This window comes from Ixodes scapularis, unplaced genomic scaffold, assembly GCF_016920785.2.
Source record: "Ixodes scapularis isolate PalLabHiFi unplaced genomic scaffold, ASM1692078v2 PGA_scaffold3__209_contigs__length_174095766, whole genome shotgun sequence".
Lineage (NCBI taxonomy): Eukaryota > Metazoa > Arthropoda > Arachnida > Ixodida > Ixodidae > Ixodes > Ixodes scapularis.
Window position 1 is genome coordinate 39,435,249 of NW_024609868.1, and position 24,032 is coordinate 39,459,280.

At 42.7% G+C, this 24,032-nt stretch overlaps 1 protein-coding gene across 2 annotated transcripts in view; it reads right to left on the reverse strand.

Annotated features, from left to right (window-relative positions):
• Window positions 1–4,744: 4,744 nt before the first annotated feature.
• Window positions 4,745–24,032, reverse strand: part of LOC8026199 (probable phosphorylase b kinase regulatory subunit alpha) — a 34,298-nt gene continuing 15,010 nt past the window's right edge. For both annotated transcript variants that reach the window (XM_029967351.4, XM_042292392.1), the window contains 17 exons: window positions 22,164–22,273; window positions 18,955–19,099; window positions 17,197–17,269; window positions 16,627–16,718; window positions 15,630–15,827; window positions 14,437–14,695; window positions 12,344–12,425; window positions 12,204–12,281; window positions 11,389–11,465; window positions 10,232–10,310; window positions 9,530–9,659; window positions 9,325–9,423; window positions 9,193–9,233; window positions 8,931–9,092; window positions 8,771–8,824; window positions 8,507–8,710; window positions 4,745–5,123 (listed from right to left, as the gene is read on the reverse strand). In XM_029967351.4, coding sequence (XP_029823211.1) covers window positions 4,914–5,123; window positions 8,507–8,710; window positions 8,771–8,824; window positions 8,931–9,092; window positions 9,193–9,233; window positions 9,325–9,423; window positions 9,530–9,659; window positions 10,232–10,310; window positions 11,389–11,465; window positions 12,204–12,281; window positions 12,344–12,425; window positions 14,437–14,695; window positions 15,630–15,827; window positions 16,627–16,718; window positions 17,197–17,269; window positions 18,955–19,099; window positions 22,164–22,273 — 2,093 coding nt within the window. In that variant the 3' untranslated portion in view covers window positions 4,745–4,913. The remainder of the gene's footprint in view (window positions 5,124–8,506; window positions 8,711–8,770; window positions 8,825–8,930; window positions 9,093–9,192; window positions 9,234–9,324; window positions 9,424–9,529; window positions 9,660–10,231; window positions 10,311–11,388; window positions 11,466–12,203; window positions 12,282–12,343; window positions 12,426–14,436; window positions 14,696–15,629; window positions 15,828–16,626; window positions 16,719–17,196; window positions 17,270–18,954; window positions 19,100–22,163; window positions 22,274–24,032) is intronic.

Here is a 24,032-nt window from a genome sequence, read left to right on the forward strand (position 1 = left end):
TTTTTTTATATTTATGAAAAAATTTGAGAAACTTTTGTTAGCCCCTTACAAACATAGATTTTTTATTAGAATTGTATTTAAGATAAAACGTGGCTCGCACATATTATTTTTGTTCATTGTACTCGGTGGCTTTAGAGGAGTGGACTAGTTTATTTTACTAGGCTCTTTTAAGCGCGTTGCCATGCCCCACGTGTCCGCAAGAACGATTTTTTTTCCGCATGTGCTTTGCATCCCAAACATTAAAAAAAAAGTTAGGGTATATTCAGATAAGGATGGTCATTGTGTCACGCCTAATTTTTTTTTCAATTAATGTTTTTTGTGATGTAGATGAATGTGTTGCCCAAAGGTAAAAACCTTAATACTTTTGCAAGAATTTTTGTATTTGTCAGAAAAAATCCACCTAAGGCGAGGTTGGAAATAGGACTTTCCCAATTTCACGTTGACGCAACTTTGAAGCCACCTTGGATAAAGAATACAAATGTCTATGTTATAACATTTTTGATGCTGAACGCACCCAAACTTTACTACTAGAAATAAACAGATTTATTTGATTTGATCATATATTAAAAATAAATAAAAAGGCAAACTTGGCTTTTTGAGCACCTCTTGTAATAAGGCAATTTTTGAAAATTTTTAGGACACTTTAAATTTAAACCTTCAACCTGAAATTTTTTTGTCCTGAGTATACCTTTCCTATAAAAAAAAAAATAGCACATGTTCAGAAAAAAAATAAAGCGTTCTACTACTGTAACTATATAATCATCCTCAATTTTCTTCTCACTTTATTCGGTGGATACTTCACAACTGGTAATTTCATATCTGCAAAAACATGTTGCATAATATTGTTTAAAATAAAAAAAAATAAATGTGTAACCAGGTTAATGTTGCAGTTGATTACCATTGGGCAGGGGGTTTCTTTCTTAAACCTACTCTTATTGATGGCAAGGCAGCATGACTCACTATAAAACATAGAGGTGTGTTATGTAGACACTTGCCGTCTATTGGGTATACTCCAGCTGTTGAAGCCAAACATCCCAAGGTGCCGGCGGATGCAATGAGACCCGAAGTTCTTGGTGCAGTCACCAAAGAGTCAAGAGGCCCAAAACGTTTTTTTTATATTTTGGACGACTCATTTGTAACGAAAACAGTTAACTTATAAAATTAACACATGAGCTCTTTTCTCAGTGGTGTGGCTGATACTGCCTATAAAAATTTAGCTTTGTGGCACATTCGGTCCTTAGTGTGTTCTTAGAATGGAAGAAGGACACATACTGAAAAACCGGCACTTGTTTATTCGGAATAAGTATGCTCTTGATGAAAAACAGTGAGTGTCGCCACTGAAGCTGCAAAAGATATAGTGAAGCACGTTCAGAGTTTTTCCAATCAGAGTCTGCACTCCCTGCCACGTACGAGGAATCCTCTTAACTAGATTTTTCATGTTTCCACATGTGAAGCGACTGGATTCCAGACACCTTCTTGGCTTTCTTCCATTCTTCTTTTTTTTTTCGAAATATTTTAAGCGTGCTATTCCTATTGTGAGACATTTTTCATTTTGCACCCCACCCCCAACCCCCCTTTCACTGACCCCTTTCACCAACCCCCCTTCCTAGTGACACCACTACGGCGAAGGAACCGTGTCCAGTGAAAACAAAAAAGTTTGGTCTTTACTTGATTGACTGCGCAAGGTTAGTCACGTCCTGTTGCAGGGATATGGAGATAGAATTTGCCAAATTTATAAAAACTACGACCTTCAAAAGCAAAATTTGTTTTTATTGGTTTATTCGCGTCCGGGTCATCGCAGTTACACTCAGTAAAAGATTTCCAAAGAAGCTTATAATTAGAGTCACAAACATTGAGGAATATAAAGCGCCGTTCACACATATGCAACCGAGTAAGACCGAGAGAGACCAGATTGGTTTTTAAGCCTCTTGCGACGTCTTAGGACCAGATACGCTGCAGCGGAGCTGGTCCTAAGACGTCGCAAGAGGCTAAAAAACCGTTCTGGTCTCTCTCGGTCTTACACTGTTGCATATGTGTGAATGGCGCTTTACGGTATTCCTTGATGCAGTTCATCCTTGAATGAGACCCGAGAAATTTGTGCTGCATGTTTTGATTATAAACACAAGGATCCTGGTATTTGCTATGTAACTTACTGAACATTTTGAGCCATCTCATGCTGGCGATTCTAATCTTCCTTATAAATCTGCCAAATGATAATAAAAAGCATGTGTAATCTCAATTTCAACAAAGCAGTTCCATTAAACTGCATTAAATTTTCGTAACACAAGTGGAAGAAACCAAATGCAAACGTTTGTAATATTCTAGATGTAGCACTTTACACAACAACTGTTGCAATTGGCACGATATTGCAAAAAGAACCTGGCAAAGGAGGTTTTGAGGGAGTACAGCCCCAAAAACAAACCGAGAAAAAGGAGTTAGCAAAAGGAGCCATTACAGTTGAATGTCTCCCAAAAACCGTTAATTAAAGCTCATCTGGACACACTTTTTCTAGCATTTAACTAGGAGTGTACACAGTTGGTAGAGAGCTGCAACAAATGGCTGTGAAGACTGTTAGAAAAATTCACCACATCTTTTTTCAGAAAAACTTGACCTGAAGATAACTTCACCCCAACTGTAAATCATCACTAAAAGTTACAAGGTTATACCCCGTTTCACACTTCAATGTACCGCAAAAGATCCTACGAGCCATGTTTGCCAATCCAGTGCTCCACGTGACCTCGCGCGGCATATGTCTCAACCCCAATTGGAGAGTCGCTTAACATTCCCTGGAGCTATGGGTTGGCTCCGATTGCTTGTAGACATTATGGTGCATCGTAGGGTTAAACAGAGTGTAGTGCTTGTCAACCATCATTTAAAGGTATTGGGCAAGTGCTTGTCTTTTAGTAAGTCAATTCTAAAACAACCAGATAGCAGCAGGCTGAATGATACTCTTAGCCATGCATCATGTTCTAGTGCTTGGACAGACTAAGCGGTCGCTATATGTGCCTCAGTTAAATAAAACTTCCCTTCATAAATACCGAACATTCCCTGATTTTATTGCAGTGAGGTTTAATAAGTATGAAAAATGACTATCCAGACACAAAAACAAAAAGCAACTGCTTTTGCTTTTTAGATCAGATCTTTGTACCCCACCTGCTGTCTCGAAGCGAATCTCAAAGGTGATATGACAAATGTTCAGGCTCTACAACAGGGGCAACACAGCACTCAAACCTATGTCAAGGTGTGTAGCACCCAATAAATATGCAGAGTATAAAAATGTGCATAGGATTTTAGATGAACTCTGTGAAGCCAAAGGAAAGCTGAAGGGGTTTTTAAATTCTGAAAATTTGAATGCAGGCACCTCAAAAATTATGTGTGTAAAATTTGCTTTCCAATTTTTAGTAGGAGCATCGTAATCGCCATTCAAATTTTAAGTATAGTTCTGCCCATTGCTGCATGCGGAGCGCAGGAGAGCATGAGATTAAAAACTGGGGAAAGTGACGTCATCGGTGGGGTCAGATGCTCGCCACTAAGCTGGCTCACCGCTCGGAGAAGCGAACAATGACGTTACGACTCCTCGGACAACAGATGGCAGAGAGGCTCTCCCCACACTCGGTGTCAATTGCTGCATGTTTTCCCTAAATAAAGCGATTTACGTCCAATAGACCCTTTTCAAAAGTCACTCACCTTGTGACAGTCCCAAAAACTCCAGTATTGCCGCTCTAATGGTGGTGATAGGAGATCATGCTGGGCTAAATCAAGCACCCTTGATTTCGTGAAAGGCTTTTGAAGACATTGACTTTTTCTGGTGTGGAGAAGCTGTGTAGTGCCGCCATTAGAGTGTCGGGTTTGGCTCAGCGCAGGGTGGGTATGCTGACTTTCGGAAAGGGTTTATTCTGTCCGGTTTAAGCGCGATAATCGAATTTATGAGATAAAAAGCTATGTGGAGAGAGTCGTCTGCTTCTAGCGCGGGAGTTGCTGCAACATCAGAATTATACCGATCTTTGATTGGCTTCGATTGAAAGGGTAGTGAGTAGACCTGAATGCTAGATGCCCCGAGGTCTACCCACTATTTTGTTTTCAATAAGCCAATAAAAGCTCGGCGTTCTGACTTCCTCGCAACTCCTGCAAACGAAGCAGACAAACTTGCGCTCTGCATAAAATTACACTCCTAGCTCAGTTTCCCTGAAAAGTGCTTCAGCTTTCCTTTAAAGGGATACTACAACGAAATTTGGGCGCTTATTTTTTGGTCTACTGTTCAAAGAAGCAGTATCACATCAGACACACCAATATCCTGTTAACAAAGACACGAAAATGAATTTTAAACCGAATTAAACGATTAGCAAAGAGCATCTGGTGGTTGTCGCTATGAACCTTGTCAGATAGTGACGACGTTTGTCTCGCCTCCGGCCACGACGAGAGAAGAGGGGAAGGAGGAACTCCCCCCTTCCCGAGAATGCCTTTTGTGTGACCCACAAGTCGCTTTTGTCCCCTCTACAAGATTACAGAAGATTAACCCGCCACTCAAAATTCGTACAAAACAGCCGCTTCAGTGGCTGGAACAACTAGGCAATCCTCTCGACGTCAGCCTCGCCGTAGCTTTAATGTCCCGAGACGAGCTACGTCATGATTGCGTTGGATGTCACGTGGTCTCTGCTGGCTGTTCTCCGAGCGCTTGCCAAAGTGGGCCGTTTATAACGAAAAATACAGCCACCAAGCTCAAAATACAAACGTGCGATTGCCATTTACGGATATTGCAGATCATATTCAATCTATTTTTGAACACGACGGGTATATTTCAAATTTCGTTGAAGGATCCCTTTAAGAGAAGTACATAAAACTAGATAGGAGCCAACATCTGACAGAGTAGGTTCTCAACTGGATGGAGGGGTATGATTCGGCAATTCTTGTCTTTAGCTGATAGTGCAGTCGAGACTGGTGTTGGGCAGGTCTTCCACATTCTGCGCCACAGCTTTGATCAAGTAGGTCATTGTTCCATAGCAGCCACTCGGAGCAGAGTCGTAGAAGTGCTCGCATATGTTGGCTACCTTATTGCAGTTGGTCTTGCTCGGGGTGTTGCCATCATTGGCACAGCACAGCGTAGAATCACCTTTGCAGCGTTTCTGTAACACGAGGACAAGAAGGCCCGTCAAACACTGGTTCCCACTCTAGCAGATAGGCTAGAAACCACTTAGACAAGAAATTTATTCACTATTCAGTAAATAGTGACCTTTCGACCATACTAAAATGTTGAGGTGGGCTAGTCGGATTAGCATAATGAAAGAAACGGTGCAAAGGACACGCACGAAAACGGGACAGGTTCTTTCGACCAATTTTGCGAGCACTTCCGTCATAAATTTTCGTTCCGTGTGACCTGTGTTGCTCGTGAGTTGCAAAACCTCCAATTGATATCACCCAAATACAGTGTGCTTTTTTAGCTGCACCCATTTTAATTAAAGATAAGATTTGCATTAGGACACTCACCAAATTTTCGGATAAGTTCACCCGTGGCGACCACTAGAAACAAGGTTGTTTGTGTAATTAGGCTGCTAATTTACGAAGATGTTTCGGAAATTTTTATTTTCGAAATTGATGTCCAACCTCCAGGCTGTATGCTCCAACTGCAAGCATTTGGGCGCTACCGGCCAAATTATTTGAGTTCCGCAAGCTTCCTCAAACCGGAACCAATTTAGAAAAGAGTGACAATGACGCCACTCGCAGTAACGTCACCTGTGATGTAGGCACCCCCCCACTGGCACTATCGCGGTGTTTATCTTTTTATACTTTTTTGCTTTCGGTGTTGTAAAATCTTGCCATTGGCTGTCGGCGTGTCAGTTAGTCCTTTTCCCGCAGAGAGCGCGCTGCGACCCTTGCCTTTTATCGATACGATAAAAGTTGTTCTGCAAAAGTGTGCAAATAGCGTTATGGATCAATGAACGCTGCGTCATCTGCAGCTATTGTCGTAGATGATTCAGCACAGTTGGTGCCTACAGTAGACGAAAAAAAAAAAGATACGACGAAGGATGAACATATTGCGATAGTGGGGTGCCCGCATCACAGGCTACGTTGTTATTGTGTCGCTACGTGATGGCAGAAATAGAGACGTCACTGTCGCTCTTTTTTAAATTTGTTTCAGTTTGAGGAAGCTTGAGGAACTAAAATAATTTGGCCGGTAGCGCCCAAAGGCTTGCATGTCTATTACAGCTGGCAGTTGGAGCACACAGCCTGGAGGTTGGACATCAATTTCGGGAATGCAATATGCCCTTTAAAGTCATTCATTAAATGTTAACTAAAATATCTCGGTTAATTAGCGACCTAAATTGCACAAACAACCTTCTCTCTAGTGGTCACCAAGTGGGGTAAGCTAATACAAAAATTAAGTGTCCTGACGCAACTTTTATTTATTTAGAAATATGGTGCAGCCAAAAAGAATCATCCCAAATAGCTGGGATGATTCTGAAGCTTACTTTTGAAAAGATAGGATATTTTCACAATTTTGCAGTGCATTGACCCAAGAATGAATTTCTCCCAGTCGAAGGGTAGAACATCGGAAAGCTCTTCATCAAAATATAGGCCATGGCTGTTGTTAGATCTCGAAAACGTAAAGATCTCGGAAACAAAAATTTTGATTGTGCTATTCAGTGGCACAAGTTCCAAAGGGCCCGAGATACTCAAACCAAGATGCACAAGTGTGACAGAATTTCAGCCCTGAAGGATGTCTGTCCCCGCTGCGGGAGTTTTTGGTGAGTAATTGCGAGTAGATCTAGCGGCAGTGCGATGTCCCTCGGTCCTGTGGTCCAAGCAGAGAGTGTGACAGTGCGAAGGGTGTGTGACTTTTCGGTTGCAAAGCCTCCGTCACTTTTTGTTTTCTAGCTTCAATGTGGCAAACTCTGGTTCACCAACAGTTGCCACTGAATAGCGCGGAGCAGAGTTCAGTTGTCTGAAATCAAACTTCCATAGCATACTTTTACGATGAGCTATGAATATCTTAATTCGATAAAACCAGCTAAAGACAGTTAACTAATCAGTTTTAGGTAACTGGGCCGCTAATTACCACTTTACGCTCGTACCCTGACATACGCCGTGGCCAGTAAAATTATTTTTAACGACTATTTTCATTATTTCGACTTCCCTTTTTTTTTTTCTGAATACTATAGATTAAAAACAAACATCCTGCACACTCGCTGACCGGCTTTTCTGACTGATGGGAAAACAGGCTAGAACAGTCCAAAAAATGCGCAGATTACAAAAACTGGCTTAAAACGTCGCCCATGAGTTGCCTGCCTGCCTTGTGCTCCGTTTGCATCCAAAGACATTTGCATAAATATGAGCCGTTGTCGTGCTCTCATCGTACAGATCAAACAGCAATGATGGGCTTTTATAACGTCCCCTGTCGATGGCTGCAGGCGGTTGATTTGGTCGTCTTTCAAAGTTAATCACTTGCTGCAGGCTGAGCGAGCACTTGCCACACAATTTCGTCATCAGTCAGTCCTGCGCACACTTCAAGCTCGTCTTCAACAGTGGCAAACTTGCAGTGAGAGCTTTCGAAGGCAGACAATATCTTCTACTTGTTCTTCAAGTAGTACGACAGCTTTTGCTTCAACGACTTGAATTTCTTCACTGTGTCAGCTTGCGTTCGTCCGCTCTCGATCAACTTGATTATAGCAGCTGTCTTCTCCAGAGTCATTGCAGAATACTGTCCGTGCTTCTTGACATTTTGGTACCATGGTGACAAAATGCTGTATGAGGGGGAGGGGGGAGAGGAGGTCCCAGCAAAATCGAAGATTTCGGGGGGGGGGGGGGGGGGGGGCCCGGGCCCCATGGGCCGCCCCCTGGCTACGTGCTTGATGGTGACCATCCATATTTCGCTGAAGAGGAATTGTCCGGAAATTGAAAACCACAGCACACATGACTAGTGGTGAAGAAAGGGAGTGATGCAATTTCAAGACAGATGAAACGCGCAGAACCACCCAAACTACGTGGAAAAGTGAGAAAACGGACAACGATAATGCGTAGCATCAAAAATATTTAAAAAAAAATATAGCAGTTTGGCTTAGCAACGTTGGGATTGGCTGTCAAGCCCATCCAAGTCAAAATATAATTCAAAATGGCAACTCTCTTCTGGCTATCTTCACAACAGTCACAATCATTCACGGCCCTTTCTCCGCTCTATAAAGTCCAAAAAACCTAACTTTCGGGCTTAGACCATTTGCAAAATTGGTCATCAATCTGTACTACTATTTTTACCGGATATGTTCCTTGATTCGGCCCAAAATAGCAAACAAGTCCAAATTTTTGGTATCCAAGAAATTGGTCAGCGACATATTAAAAGGAAACATTTCATAGCATTATTTAAGCTGAAAGGGTTTTAACTGTAGTTCTAATGCCAACTATTAACTTAATATGTTAATTTTAGCCTCTGCGTTAGCCTAAGTGCAAATAAAGATTTACAATTGTCCGAGACATTTTTAAAAACGCCGCAAGATTGAGAAAGCGTGCAGGTTACCTGATCCTCCAGAAACATCTTGTAGGCAGAGCGGACGAGCTCGTCCACATTGATAACTTTGTTGATAAACGTGACAACATTGTGTTCTGCAAGAAGTGTTAGAACCATCATGGCTTCGACATTTAGCTGTCGAAACTCGGGTTGGGGTATACTGTTGAGCACATGCTCAACTTCCAGGGCAAATTTGAGTTCTCCGGAAGTCATCTGTAAAAGGAATGCACCAGTGAGCTGCATCGGAACACGTAAGTAGTACAAGATACTTACCTCTCGCGTGAGATGCTGTGAAAGTACTTTGCCTTCGATGGACAGTCCCACACACTGAAAAAGAAAATGGGCGTGAGTTAGCAAAGGAAAAGGTTGGGGTGCTTCTTCCTTTTTTTAAGTAGTATACTTGGAATTTCAGCATTTTTGATTGGTCCCTTACCCTTTCAAGCAGCTTCCAGACTTTGGGGTAGAACCCCATGGGGACCCTATTCAGCGCTCCGTCCAACCTACGCCTTCGTATCCACTGTCCTTGACGGTCAAAAGAGTCGTCCGACTTCTTTGTAGACGTGATGTCACGCCTCATTGTGTGCTGCTGCGCTTGCTATGGAATTATGCAAAAATGGAGAAATGCTTTTTGGAATTTTCCGGCAAGAGGCAAAGGTCAAAGACATGCTTTGACTATGCCGCAGGCACATACATACCTTGCTCATTGCACTGCCTTGAATTGCAACACCTTCACAAGCTGGAAAGAGTAGGGCATTTTGGAGCACAAGTTACAGTAAGGAGCTTTCACCGTCTTGGAACGCATGGACCACAAGGAGCACTGCACTCACTGTGACAGATCACAAATTCTTTTCCACTGAGTATTTGTCGTAAAAGCATCTTCATCTCGTAGGGACGCATGTTGAGAAGATATTCGGACGCTTCGTTTGCTGAAACGACAAACAATCTCGGAAGGTCGCTCCATTGGACCCTAGTCATTTACTACTTCACAGTGCTTAACACAAACTTATCATAACCTCAGCCTTTGTGTCTCACCTGAACACTTGATGGAGCGACTAAGTTCAGAGACCATCACTTGGATGATGAGGCCAACGCGGAGTCTCAGCATCTCTTGAAAGAGCTCTGGTTCTGTTCGGATGAACATTGACAAGTACACAAGCAGTTCCTGAAAAAGCAAATTTGTCGTATGTTAGGTCTTATTTGACTGCTTGTGATAATACACTGAAAAATATATATAAGAGATGCAAAAGAAAAATTTAAAATGATACCGATAGTTCCAAGTATAGTCTCAAATGCCAACTGCTTGCATTTCACTCCACAAAAATGATACAAGGCTTTAAAACTACTCCATGGGTCTATAATTCATGTGCAGTTGATAATGAGCTGATCATTTTGAATTATTCATGCTGTGTAATTAAAATTTAACAAACTGTCAATTTTCTACACAGGCAACATCACACACATCAATGAATGGTACAAGGGCACTTATGGTTTCATGCCATATTAGGAGTCCAAAAGATCTTCAAACCAAACCACTATAAAAAAAACTGAATTCCAACATAAATGATCAGACAATATTGGCAATAAATTGGATCCACAAACATGTGAACAGCACTAGTTCCTGGTGCATATCGGGAACATTAATATAAAAATACCTATGCTTAGAAAAATATTTGAAAAGAGCCTTAGCCATGCAGCGAGTATCACAAATTTTCAATGCGTGCCATGCTGGCTTACTTGGGTCAGCATAACTGCACTCTTATCCCCTCCATAGGTTTTATAAATGATAATGCGCAGTTGCTTAGCAGGCTGGGGTCTGCAAGTACAAAATATCAACATTTTCATCACTGCACATCAAGATGTAATTTCAACAGCCAAACACTTCACCTGCCAACTTGGAATTAGGCCTAAACTGTTTTCGCAGAAAGATGGGGCACATAAAAAAAAAAGTAGCTGGTATCACGTGTCATGCACAGCAGGTGATAATCCTTTAAATATTTATTTTGACAACTACTAACGAGTTTAGATTTATAGCATAGTGTCTGTGTTAAGTGGATTTAGCAGCTCGAATCATGGTGGTGCTTAAAAATGTTAAAATATGCCACAAAGGTATCCCAGTGCCAAATGCAAAAGGGTCATTCCACCTCAAATGTCCCAGATGTGCTCGACCACTTCCGATTCTTAAAAACAAATTAATGGTTTGTTTACCCCAAGGTCCTTAAACTGTTCCTAAAATATTTTCGCCGAAAAATTTCTTTTTTATGCCATGAGCCTGGTTTGAACTTTTAAAGGGGGCGTAAAACTAGGCATCGATCAATAATTGATTAAAAACCAATTTTTCTTTGAAACGCTTCACAATTTGTTTTATGAAATTCAAACAGCTTTTAGGTTGCTATGTTGTGATGATTATGCAAATTGTACTGTTAATTTTTTTTTTTAATTCAACAAATTTCACAAAACCTAGCACATTTCTTAATTTTGTATTTTATTATTGCTTTGCACAAAACTGTTTGAAACTGTACAACAAAACTCTTCACAGACAAAAAAAATTCTAAAGTAGTAAAAAAAAAAAAGTCTGCCTAAACCTCTTAGCTGCCTAAACCTGTTTAGGCAGCTAAAAAGCTGCCTAAACAGGTTTTTGTTTGGCAGCTGTTTGTTTGTTTGTGGTGCGGGAAAAAACTTTCAAGTGGAAGGAAAAGAGAACAGAGGAGAATGCGTGGATTTTTAGACTATCTGAAGTGGGTAGATTATGTTTGGGCCTTAAAGGGCAGTGTCAGGAACCGCTATAGTGCTCCTTTAATAGAAGAGATGTCAAAGTGTAAATATCCAAGAGTAGAACCCCACAACAAAAGGTTGTCGTATATGTTGGCAGTACATGAAGATGGAGCACTCACCTTGTGATAGTATATTCATTCATGGGAGGCATGCCTACTGTCACTTGTTTCTGCCTCACCAGAAGATCTGTCACAGCCTGGCAATTAAACAAAATTCCATAATAAGCACGGTTGAGTGCAAATAGTTTAGTTTTCTAATAATAAGGAATGTGAGAAAATGGAATGGCCAAAACCCAAGTGCCTTAAAATGCATTATCCTGCGCAATCTAAAACTGTAGCTGCATTTTTAATAAAATAATGACAATGAAATGCCCGGGATTTCAAACGGCGAGCAGGTGAAAAACAGTTATGTTCGTAGCAGACTCAAACTCTTTCAAGACATTCTATATTTTCTTTCTCAAAGCCTAGGTGTGCTACCTGTGTCCCAGCTTTGTCTACTGGGTGCTCAACCAAAAACAAAATGGATCATGGTTCTACTCGGTCACTTCCAACACTAACTATGATGTGCCTGCTTAATTTTAAAGAAAAGCAAGGTTGCAGGAAGATTATCCTCAACGTCGCAACCATTGCAGCAATTTCTGAGCTCGGATTCCCCAGTGGTGCAAGAGCAAATTAAAGTGAGGTCCCATGTCTCTATGAATAACACTATGGGTTCCGACCGAGCACACATCGTCTTGCCATTCAATGACCCAGTGATTTCGTTCCTGTCAAGGCAGATATGCTACACTTTGCAATTTCACAAAGTAAAATTGACCACCGTAACACTTGTTTTGAGGATTGAAACTAGCTGGGTTAAAACACCAATTTTTCAGGTTCACCATGCAGTGGTTTAGATGTCAGAGACGCACCATATTTGACGAAGAACGTGGCCTTACCTTTGCCAGATCTTCTACCTTCTTGCCCAGCAGACCTGCAACGTGCCTGACGAGACCCCACTTGCGTTCCTTGTACGCCTGCGTGGCGAAAGTTGCAGACACTTGGAGAACTTGGTCCGGCTGATGTGCAAGCCTCTTACCTTTTCGTAGAGCTCCTTCAGGAGATGCCTCACCGTAATCACTTGACCACCGTCACCCAACTCTGTGTCCCACTTCAGGCCCCTGGAGTAGATCCATTGACAGTTTATTTTCCGACCTGGTCGTAAGTACAGCCAGCTCAAAGAGATACGAACAATTGAATTACTGCAAATGGCTCACATCCTGTAGCGACCTAAGTTTTGCAAATCTAAGACGACTTCCAAACTCCAATGGTGCAAATGAATAAATCTACTGTGCAGGGCATTCATCTGATAAATCAAAGTTTTGTTCCTGCAAACTGCTCCGTAACGCAATGTAAACAAACTTTTCGAAGACATTAAGCCACATTGTTATACTTTGTTTACAGCATTTGCAAAGGCAGATAATCAAAACATTAAAAGGACACTGAAGTGAATTTTAACCTTGTCTTTTTATGGCGAAAACTCAATCTGAGTGCCCTAGAAAATCAAAAATTCTAATCGGAGTTCTGCATTTTCGGTAAACTCCAATAAACTTTGATTATTAACCCCTGTTCCGTTTTTTTTTATCAAAATAGAGCCGTCCTCAAAAAATGAAAACCCAGGTTTTGCTGGAAAACAAATCTTTCTTAACTGTGGCTTTATTATGTGTTGACTCTGACACGGCCCGTTCTGAACTGTCTGCAAGGTCGCTTCTTTCTTCAGAACCACACACCTCATCTCTTTTCCTTCTGTGTTATCAGTACCGGGATGTTCTCCAAGCGTTTGGGTCACTACACACGTTCCCTGGATGTTGGGGAATACCATTGTATTCCATCCTATTGCGTAACATGAACCTGACAAACCCCGATGTTTCGCTGACACCTAAAATTTTGATTGCAGGGTAAAAAAATAAACCCCGAAAAATCGCCCCTGAATTTAAAGAAAAATGAAGCCCAAAAACGAGGAACCCTCTTTATAATCGTGCATGGCTTTTTTCTCTACACCCTTTTTCTGAAGTACTGTCTCGAAAAAAAAAGGGTGTGTCGCTATGTTTGCGTTTTAGTTGAGTAAAAGGCCACGCACGATCATAATTTTGTGTTTTCCCAAGATGCTGAGGATATGTAGATTAAGTCTGCACTATAAATAGAATAACCAGACGTCCCTTTTTTTTTTTTTTTTTTTTTCGGGATTGTTTTATTTTAGAGGTTCATTTTTGCCATCCCGTCATTTCGTCTCAATAAAGTCTTGTGTCCCATTCTCCCGCAAATGTGCATAGTTTCCGTTGCGCACATGATTCTATAAAAATTAACGCACTATGAAAATGTTATCTCCGTGCCCTTTCCGAGATTGCATTTGAAAATACATTTCAATTGTACAGACATGCGGACAAGATACTTTTTCTATATTATCAAATGTAACATGCTTTGGGTGGCAACATTTCCCCATCGTGTGAAAGTGGGGAAGAAAGGCACTGGTGTTCTTGGCAAACAACTGAAAAAAAATGTGAGTTTATACGTTGGACTGAATACTGGCAGAACTCTACTTTCTGCATTGCTCTGACCTTCCCTCCCCCCTTCTTCCCTACTGTCTAAGGTGGAAAGAAAGGCATTGGTGTTCTCGGCAAAAAAAACTCAAGAAAAATGTGGGTCTATACATTGAACTGAATAGTAGCAGCAGAGCTCTTCTTTCTGCCTCACTCTCCTCCCCACCCCCATCCCATCCCCGTTTCTATTCCAAAGAATATGGTCACCTTTCTTTTTTTTTTTTGCGCGCGAGCAAAAATTTAAACATTCTTGGAACACATTTTTAACTGGCGTGTTTATCGCGTACCCCCAAAAAAGTAGTCCCTCGATTTCTGACCGACGACGTCACGAAAATGTCTCATCGTCGCCGGCCGTGGTCCTGGCAGTGCCGCAGCAGCTTTGGCGTTCGGGACACCGTGACAACAGCGATGCTCGCGTTCGCTCATACTCTTATCGGGACTTCTAGGGCCAACTGCCAGGACGGCTTGACACTCCGACTTCCGCAACGTAGCCTTTTGCCACTTCAGGGCCACTTTGGATGTACAGAGGGGACACGACGCCAAGCGCACCAGTTGGGGACATCTCCTGGGCACTCCGCCCAAAGCAACCCACTTGTTGAGCACGAGGCAGTGGAGGATGTCCCCGTGCTCTTCGAGGGAGTCGCTCTCCTCGAGCAGGTCCACCAGCTCCTTCTCCGAGATGTTTCCCAGCTGGAGGTCCGAGAGGCCCAGGCTGCTCTTGCCCGGCACATCCACCACCTCGCACAGCTCTTCCTCGTCGCTGTCGTAGGCTGGGGACGGGCTGTCTCCGTACCCTTGGCTCTGGCCCTCTTGCAACGAGGGCAGCGTGTCCTTTGGGAGGGCCGGCTGCTCTGTGGTCGGGGGAAGGATGGGGCCATCATACTCCGCTTCTAAAATGTTGCTCGAGAGTGCACAGAAAAAAACTTGCAAGCCTCCTCTATGAATTGGAGCGTGCTGGTAAGTTACCATCACACTCCAGGAAAATCCATCGATGGATCCTTAGGGAATGTATTAGCATGACCCTTGGGAAACACAACGCACATCCTCCTTCAGGGAAACGCTAATGCTGACCCCTTCACTTTTCTGTTTTGGCTTTTTCTTTTCGTTCCTCTATTTTTTGCTGCCTGTTTTTGGCATCGTTACAGGGTCAGTGTTAGTGCTTCCCAAAGGGGGACATGTGTGGTGTTTCCCAAGAACCGTGCTAACACATTCCTGAAGAATCCACTAATGGATCTTCCTTTAATTTTTTTTGCGGCCTGCTTGGACCAGTGCCAGTACTTCGCTCACACTCCATTTTGCAGCACAAACCAAGGCATACGCACTCCGCACACCTGCAAGTTCAGACTCGCCCCAGCATCCGCACGTGCATTGCCTTGCACCCTGTGACATCGCCTCCCTCTCGCCTTTGACCATCACTACTCTCCTCTCTATGCAGTAACGTGAGTCGCCAGTAATAATGAGACGAAAATTCATGCATTTCCCCAGTTGGTCCCCGGAAATGTTCTCTATACAGCGGGATATTTGTTTTAACCAGGTAAGTGTTTTTTGTTCCGAGTTCTTTACTGTTTATTGTTTTCAATTTTGTGCATCGCTGCTCTGTGCAATTTGTTCACTTTCAAGCGTCCTTCCTACTGTAATGCCTACTGAATGATGACCTGAACACAAGATGTCAACAAAAGAATCATGCCGCTTAGGTTAAGCTATCTTTATGAGAGATGCTTTATTACAAACAATGCTCAGATGGTAGCAGTTCCCAGAAATTGGAAAGGCAAAGTCAGCACCAACCAAAAGAGAAGAAGTTGTCGGCGTAAATCGAGCGCGAGCGTCTCACGACACCCGAGACACCGAGTTTCCTGTGGCTGGTGCCGTGGACAGCCGGGCTCTTGGGGCAGATGGACTGCCTCCTCAGAAAGATGGAATCTCTTCGCAGGTCCTTCCTGCTGAATTCCTTGTTCAGGTAATCTCTCAATTCCGCAGGTACACCTACAATCAAGCAGTCACAGTCAAACAGCTGTGCTCAATGTCTGAAACAATGAAAGTGAGACAAAGTTGATTTTAATTTGATTGATTAGATTGCTGTCCAACCACTATGCTGGTGTGTGAAGATATTCCAGTTTTACTTCTTCAATGTGAGGACCAATTGAGCTTGTAATGCGAGACAGATACGTACTGCTATTGAAAAATATTGAACTCGGTTTAACTCGGTCCTAATTAAGCACTACCATAAATTTCACAAATCTGTCTGATGATTGGAATTAAATCACAGTTGAATCTGATGTGTGCATTGATATGAATGAAAACTTCTGAACATAAATGGGAGCGGAAATATTCTTATGTCACTTATTTTCCGAGTTTTTGCAGTGTTAACTAGAACTTGCTCGTTAATTATTAAATAAATTCTCTAGATCATTTACTCACACATTGACATGTCCAAAAAAACTTTCCAACCCCAATAATTGGTCTTATGCCACAGTAGCTACTGCAAAAAACACTGGGCTTTCATCAAAAGAGATCTTCAGGGCTCACCAGAATGTTGTCTATGTTACAGCCACTTGCAAATATTCTCTTGTATTCTTTTTACTGGGTTCACATATCTCACTCTGTGAATGCAACTATACTAACACAGTTGGCAATAGATTTCTTTCCAGTGTCTTATCTTTGACAATACCTGTGTATGTGGTTAGGTTTTGGCAGTGATATACTACTAGCTATACAGATCTGGAATCTTCAAACTCTAAAAGCAAGACTCAAGAACAAACATAAGAAGTAAATGTCTGCTCACGTTCTGGATGACCTTCCTCAATGTTTCCAATGAAGCTCAAGCTAGCAACGGAGGAGGTACTGACAAACTCATCCAAAGTCCCAAGTAATATCCTGTGGAGAAGCGTGTTCATTATTGTCTAGGATTGCAAAACACTTCAAAATCAACAGAAGCAGGATAGTACCGTATTAACTTGAGTAATAGCTGCACTATTTATGAACAAGGCCCTTGCGTCTGCTTTCCCGCGAAGCACATATATAACCAATCATCGCGTTGTGCATAAATTACATAGCGAATAACTAGACCGAGAACACGATTCTCCAAACAAATGCAATCTTCACAGGTGATATCTTCGCGCGAAGGCATTATCTCTGTCCTGTAAACCGCTGGAATCATGCTGTCGATTCCGGTAATTGGCGATTCGCGTGCTTCGCAGAAAAGCGAACCCTCAGGGTTTCTTCATAAACAGTCCGGCTATTACTCGAGTAAATTAAAGCCCCAGCTTAAAAGTATATGATCAGGAAACAGAAAAATTTGACTGGAGTGTTTGATGAAGATTGGAAACGGACAAAGTTCTGTCCCCGCACGTACCTCGTTCCTGTTGTATACCCGCTCTTTAGCTTCTTTATGGTGGCAATAATTTCTCCCGGAATTTTCCCATTCTCTGAAAAGAACAAAAACTTTAAGTGCTCTAAAAACATTCTTTGAAAAAAAAATACAAGGTTCGTGGAGGGCAACCCATGTCAAAACGCTCTTTGTTGCAGAGGCTGAAATTTACATTGGTATGTACGGTTATCAGTGCATTTTTTTATATCAACCTGATTTCAATCCGAATCTGCCAGCACTCTTGCAGTAGCACACTTGGGGCATCATGTCACAACCTTGAACGATTCAGTAGTGTTGTGACTGTTGTGCCATTTGTGCCGGACTGTGCCAAAGTACCCATCCTGTTACATTCTGCTACACTTCACTAAAATGTAAGGAATTACGCTGCAAGAAAAGTTCATTTCTTTTCTCAGTATTGTGCCTTGCTGCACTGCCAGATCATTACACAATGCTTGTGCAAATTTTTGCAATTTTCAACCATAAATATAAATAATGCACAATTCAATTCGACCTTCATATTGAATATGGAGCGTACTCTGCTTTTGCAATATTTCTGATTATTTGAAGTCTCTGAACAAATTAAGTAGCCCTGTTAAGAGCGTTTCTCACAAGACACTGGTGCACTGCGGAGAAGCACCACTAGCAGAGTAAACAGCATGATCCTGTGTATTTTGCTTCACTGCATCACACCCACTTGCTTACGAGAAGCATTCTTTCAGAGTGGGTTGGCGTTGGTATTTTAAAAAGATGGATCTTCATGAATGTTAATGTGACAAGTCTACCTTGCAGTAAAAGATTCAAATTTTCCACAACAGATGTTGTGGAAAAAAATATATATTTTAGCACAAGATGGGGAGGGTCTTGAAAGCCTCCTGCATCATGGCTTGTGATATATTGTGTTCAGATTCGGGATTTAAAGAGAAATATTTGGGTAAACAAAAGGGTTTATTCACCCTTTCTATGAAAATAGCTGAGCATCCATCTAAGTTTAAGTTTCATGCAAGATTCTTTGTTTATTTCGCACACCTATGTTAGCCTTAGACTTTTTTTTAAGGCACGGTCAACAAATAAATACCTAGTTTGAATAAAACAATTAGGTTTGGCAGAGAATGAATGGATAGCTCTTGAAAGCCTTACTGGGTTTTTCTTTATAACCGCTAAATTTAGTGGGGAAACTGGATTGGTGTCGAGGTTGTATGACATTGATTTTCCGACTAAATTTAGTGGGAAAATATGTCACATGACCTTTACAAAAATTCAGTTGCCCCGCTAGATTTAGCAGAAGATTTGATGTCATTTCCCCCGCTAAATTTAGCTAGTAAAATAAATGGCCAGAAACATACCTCAAGTGGCCTGAAGATTCTAAGAAAGCTAATTGCTTTTAAACCTATAGTCCGTTGCAACCTAAGAACAAAGGGCGAGGGTAAGACGGGCCGGGGAGGAGGAAGCAGACGGAACGCTGGAGAAGAGAAGGGGAAACCTCCTTCTTTCTTTAGCATTCCGTCTGCTTCCTCCTCCCCAGCCCGTCTTACCCTCGCCCTTCGTTCTTAGGTTGCAACGGACTATAGGTCTGATCCCTACTCCTTCGAAGAAGTTTCAGAAATAAATTTATTAATGGCTATGGCTGCTAAAGATGCATAAACTGCTGAGTTGTGGCCTACATTTTACGTACTATAGCACAAATATTGGGGAAATTAAGTCACTTATTCCTGGCAAATCGGGAAAATACAAGTGGCTCCTCACGTAATAAGTCCTGAGAAACGGGCAGAATCACAGTTGGCCTCCCCAGCATGCGCCACGCAGACTTCAGGTAGGCCACCTCCGTCTTAAAAGTGTCAACCAGCAGGTCAGTGTCTGAAGCCAGGTAAAACCGGTGCTGGTCTGCAAACTGTACATCCCCATGAATGGCAACATTAGAGCATAAAGGCTGGTTCACACGCTTGCAACGGCTTACGACCAAGTGCCTCAAGGCCCGTTCACACTCTTGCGACTTCTTAAAACTGTGACTTGAAACCTCTTACAACAAGAGGACACACTGGCGCCATCTATTGGGTAGCAGTGTAAACTTGGCGGTCCGGCATATTTTCTATTTCTCTCGTGCATTATCCTTTCTTTCTTGGCTCGAAAAACTTTTGTCAACGTTAGAAATGAGCCTTCCTCACAGGTATTACGCACATTTGACCTCGCAAATCCCGCAAAACCTTCGCTCTTATGAAATGCAGTTCCACGGTCACCACATAGATAGCGCCAGAGTGCCAGTGTGTTCTCTCATCCTAAGAAATTTTAAGAGGTTTTAAGAAGTCTCGTCTCTCGGTCATACTTGGTTGCAAGAGTGTGAAAGGGCCTTCAAAGGGGCGCTCAAGCACTTTTTGTGGAAGCTTGTTTTTCATGGTATATTGTTTGTTGGGCTTTAGTCAATAAAAATGACCACTTCTAGATGGCAAGACGTCCTGTTAACCTGCAGCAATAGAAATGCACCGGCACCATTTTCTCTTAGGGGGCCATTCCAGGTCCCCACCGCCTCCATACTATTTTACCAATGAAAATACTTAATCATGTGGAGGTTCCAAATGTTACTATTATTGCTCTTTTTAGGCACATTGCGCAATATATTTTGACAAAAACATTGAGTCTTTGGGTGTAGGACATGTAATACAGCAATTATTGTTTGAAAATGCCGTCTGACGGCAACCCCTGGTGTCTGCTCCAAGGCGCAGGAAGGAAGGCGTGTCATGATCCTTGATTAGGTATTGTCGGAAATGGGCCGCCCAGGAGTAATTTCGGGTTTTTTGTAGGATGCTTAGAGCTTGTAGATTAAGCTATCACCATAAATAGACAATCTCGGAATCCACTTGAAGGCCCCTTAAGAACTTTTGAATATATCTAACGACAAAAGAGCACACTGGCATCATCTATTGAGTGCTCTTTTGTCTTTAGATGAAACACTTGGAATTCTGGTATACTTACTATTTGGTTCATGCATTATTCTTTCTTGGCTTGGAAAACTTTCGACAATGTTATAAACGACCATTTCTCATAACAGGTATGTACATTTGATCTCGCAAATACTGCAAAACCTTCACTTTAGTAAAATACAATAGATGGTCCCAGTGTGTTCTCTCGTCATAAGAGATCACAAGAGCTTAATCGTAAGGAAATGGGCCAAAACAGTGAATATTGATAAGTAGTGCTGTGTGAATATTCGAAATTTTGAATAGTAGTTTCAAATAATACACTACTCGATATTCACTTCAAAGTGAAGTGCGATATTTGAAGTCTCGATCGCGGCGGGTTAACCCCGCTGAGTGCACTTCTCACCGAGCACCCGCGCATTGCAGGGAAGCAATGCCCGCGGAGCTCACTGGCTCTAGCGGGTATTGCTTTCCCGCAGTGCACAGGTGCTTGGTGAGAAGAGCACTCAACAGAGCTAACCCGCCGCAATTATGCAAATGTTAGGCAGCAATGCCTTGACAGCCCGCATTCATCATTTGTGCGTGTTGGTTTTTTTTTTGTTTTTAATGCAAAAGAATTAACTGTCCCATGGAGCGGGCCGACGTCATCAGCTTTGAAGCCGTGCCAAACGGCACCTTAAATCGTTTCTCCAAGTGGAGCCGGGTCTCAGCTTCGAAACCACGCGAAAAGCCTGGCACCTAGTTTCCCCGATCTCAAAGGAGCGGAGTGAAGCTGATGGATTTCAGCTTCGGTCCCATTGGCTGGCGCACGTCATAGTTTCAAGAGACGAGGCTCCCACTGGCCACTGCTCATCAGTTTCAACGACCGCCACCCCCATGGCGCTGCGTGGGCACGCCGGTAACATGAAGCGTCCAAGGTCAGAGCGGCGAAGAGAGCGTGCGATCTGCCGTCAGTGCAAATACGCCGCAGACGATATAAGGGAGCGGAAGAATGACATGCATGCTTTCGCATTCACAACTCATAAAAAGTGCTTAGGTATACCACAAGCTTTTTTTTTTTGTAAGATTTGAAATAGAAGAAAAAGTTTTGCATATTGCAAGCAGATTTATAAATCTCCTTAATTAGAATAGCTGCAACAAATCTGCCATTTACATGGCACAGTTCATACAGCTATGTTAAAATAACCGAGCTTAGAAGTGGACAAGTGGAGGGTTGGGAACAACCTTCTCAAGTTCAGCTGAATTTTCATCCAAGTATGGTGCATGGTAGTCAAAGAATCATTCCTTTTCTAAGAGATCTGAAAAAACCTAATACTGTAAACGACTTTATTTTTGGCAGGCTCCATATTTCGCGAATTCGGCGAAGTATGGTTTCCAGGAATATTTCGCAGGCACAAAGTTATGCGAATCAATGTGGAATGCTATGTATTTGTTATCATAGGAAAACATATTCGAGGGACTTATTTTTCAAAATATTATACAAGTCGCGAAAATTAGGTCCTCGTGAAACTTAAGTTGTTTACAGTATTTAATTTAATACTAACAATAGGAACCCACAACCAAGCTGATGAACTTTCAACATTGTGAAAATCCAATTGAAGAAATACAGAAATGGGACAGGTACTCAGCACAGGTGTTTATTTCCCATCTCCGGCGCCATTATAGCACGACCTCCAGCCAGTCTAATGTGTCGTTCCTCCCTACGTCACCACCAGCACATTCCAGCAAGTTCCAATACTATTAAAACCCATAATCTCGCACAACGCTCAAGACGACGAGTGACCTTAGCGACTAGGCAGGTAAGCTCCACAATAAGCCCAGACAGGCGTGATACCATAGATATACAACCCACACTAGTTACCACTTCAGCTGCAGGCCTTCAGACTAAACACCCACAAAAGCAGTTTGAGATCTTTGCATGGTTTGTCCCAATTCTGTGTTTTCTTTACCTTTGGTTGTCACAATGTTAAAAACTCTTAAAGTATCAGGAGCTTGCAGATTCACAGATGCATTTTAATTGTCAGAAAAGTGATTGCAAACCTGCGGAGTGAAGACTAGCAGGGAATCCTTGAACAAGTACATCTTGCTTGTGCTAAGGATGCCCACGTCTCTCGACTGACGTCCACTGAGATTCAACTTGGAGCTGCGGCCTAAGCACAAAGGAAAGGTCACACACTCGGAAGGCCGGCAACATTTATAGAAACTTTCAGTAATTGCTATAACAGGCCCAGACAACACTTCCAGTGGTATAGGGTCAAGAATACCACATCATTGTACATTAGTAGTAAGTACAGTAATCCCTTGTTATAACAAAGTCAACAGGACGGCAAAATGATTCTATAAAAGCGATAGAGCCAAAAACAACAGTGCCAGCAGCCTTGCAGGTGGATGGAAACACTGCAGAACACTCTGACCGTATATTTAATCAAACAAAACTTGGCTATGAACATCCCGATACAGCTTTGCCGATTAAACAAATAATTAAGTGGAATGTACAGGGTGTCACAAAAGAAAATTTACACGGTCTTTTTTACCGCAAAAATAAACTAGGCATCGCCGAACGCTCGTTCTCTGCCCAAAGGTAGCACTAGAGGTCACAACCAGATGCCAAAGTTTCAGCCCGATCTGATAACTTAATCAAAAGTTATAAGTGATTTTCTGAAAATTTCAATGGGAAAATGGCGGCCGACCGAGTTTTCAAACACATGGGGCTCTATGACACCAGAAACCAAAAACGGGAAAAAATGGGCTCCATTTTCCCATTAAAATTTTCAGAAAATCACTAATAACTTTTGATTACGCTATCGGATCGGGCTGAAACTTTGGCATCTGGTTGTGACCTCTAGCTCTACCTTTGGGCGGAGAATGAGCGTTCGGCGATGCCTAGTTTATTTTTGCAGTAAAAAAGACCGTGTAAATTTTCTTTTGTGACACCCTGTAGATGGTTGAGCGTGTTGGTTACTCTGTCTTATATGTCCCTCTTTCCTTATCGTAAATTAAGTGGAGTTTGCCGATAATTTCACCCGGGGTCAGTTCTCCTTGAACTGCTCCAGGCATTGCAAGAACACTGTCACCACCGCTGCACTCCACTTTGTTTAGAAGCAGCCATTGGATGTTTCGTGTTCCCGAGGTGCATCTACGACGTCGCTTCACATTTATCCTGACTGCGCGCAATGGCTACGATCACAGCCTCCGTGGCAGGAGCAACAAGGGGAATGTCCGCATCGAGAAGTGGGAATGAATCAAAGTTATCCTCGGTGGCTTTGCCAATATGCTTTCACACACTCCTGTAGACATGTTCCATCTACGAAAATCGTGCGCCAGCTCAGCGAGCATGTCCACGAGAGAAAATCCGACATGCGCAAAGCAGTTGGCGATCTTTCATCTACGAGTCGTGGGCTCTCCTGCATGAGAAACTTCTGAAACCTGCCCAATATGCCCTGCTTGTTCTGCAAAATGGTGGACAATGTCGAACAGTCAATGCCGGAATGTTGAATTCTTTGCTGATTTCGGACACTCCCAATCTACAATACGATGTACGTGTGCGTGTAGTATGCTGCAGGCACGCACATCATGGACTCTTGAAGGGATGATCTCCTCCGGGCTTGATTGCTCCATTGCCCCCATTCTGACAGGAGTTGGGCAGTGCCTGCCGCGTGCACCATAAGTAGCATCGGAACGTTGATGCTGCTCCCTGCCCGCGACCCCGCATCAGCGCATCGGCATCAGAAGCGGCGCTCTGCAAGCTCTGTGCACTCTGCCCTCCATGACCCATTTACTCCGTCTTACCAGTTTGCCATATGCCTCAGTGGAGAAGGAGGAGGGAACGCAAGGGTCTCCCATGCGCCTCCGTGTAGGCTTGCATGCTTTCGGTGCGTGGTCGGCCGCCGACACACTTCGAATAGTCCA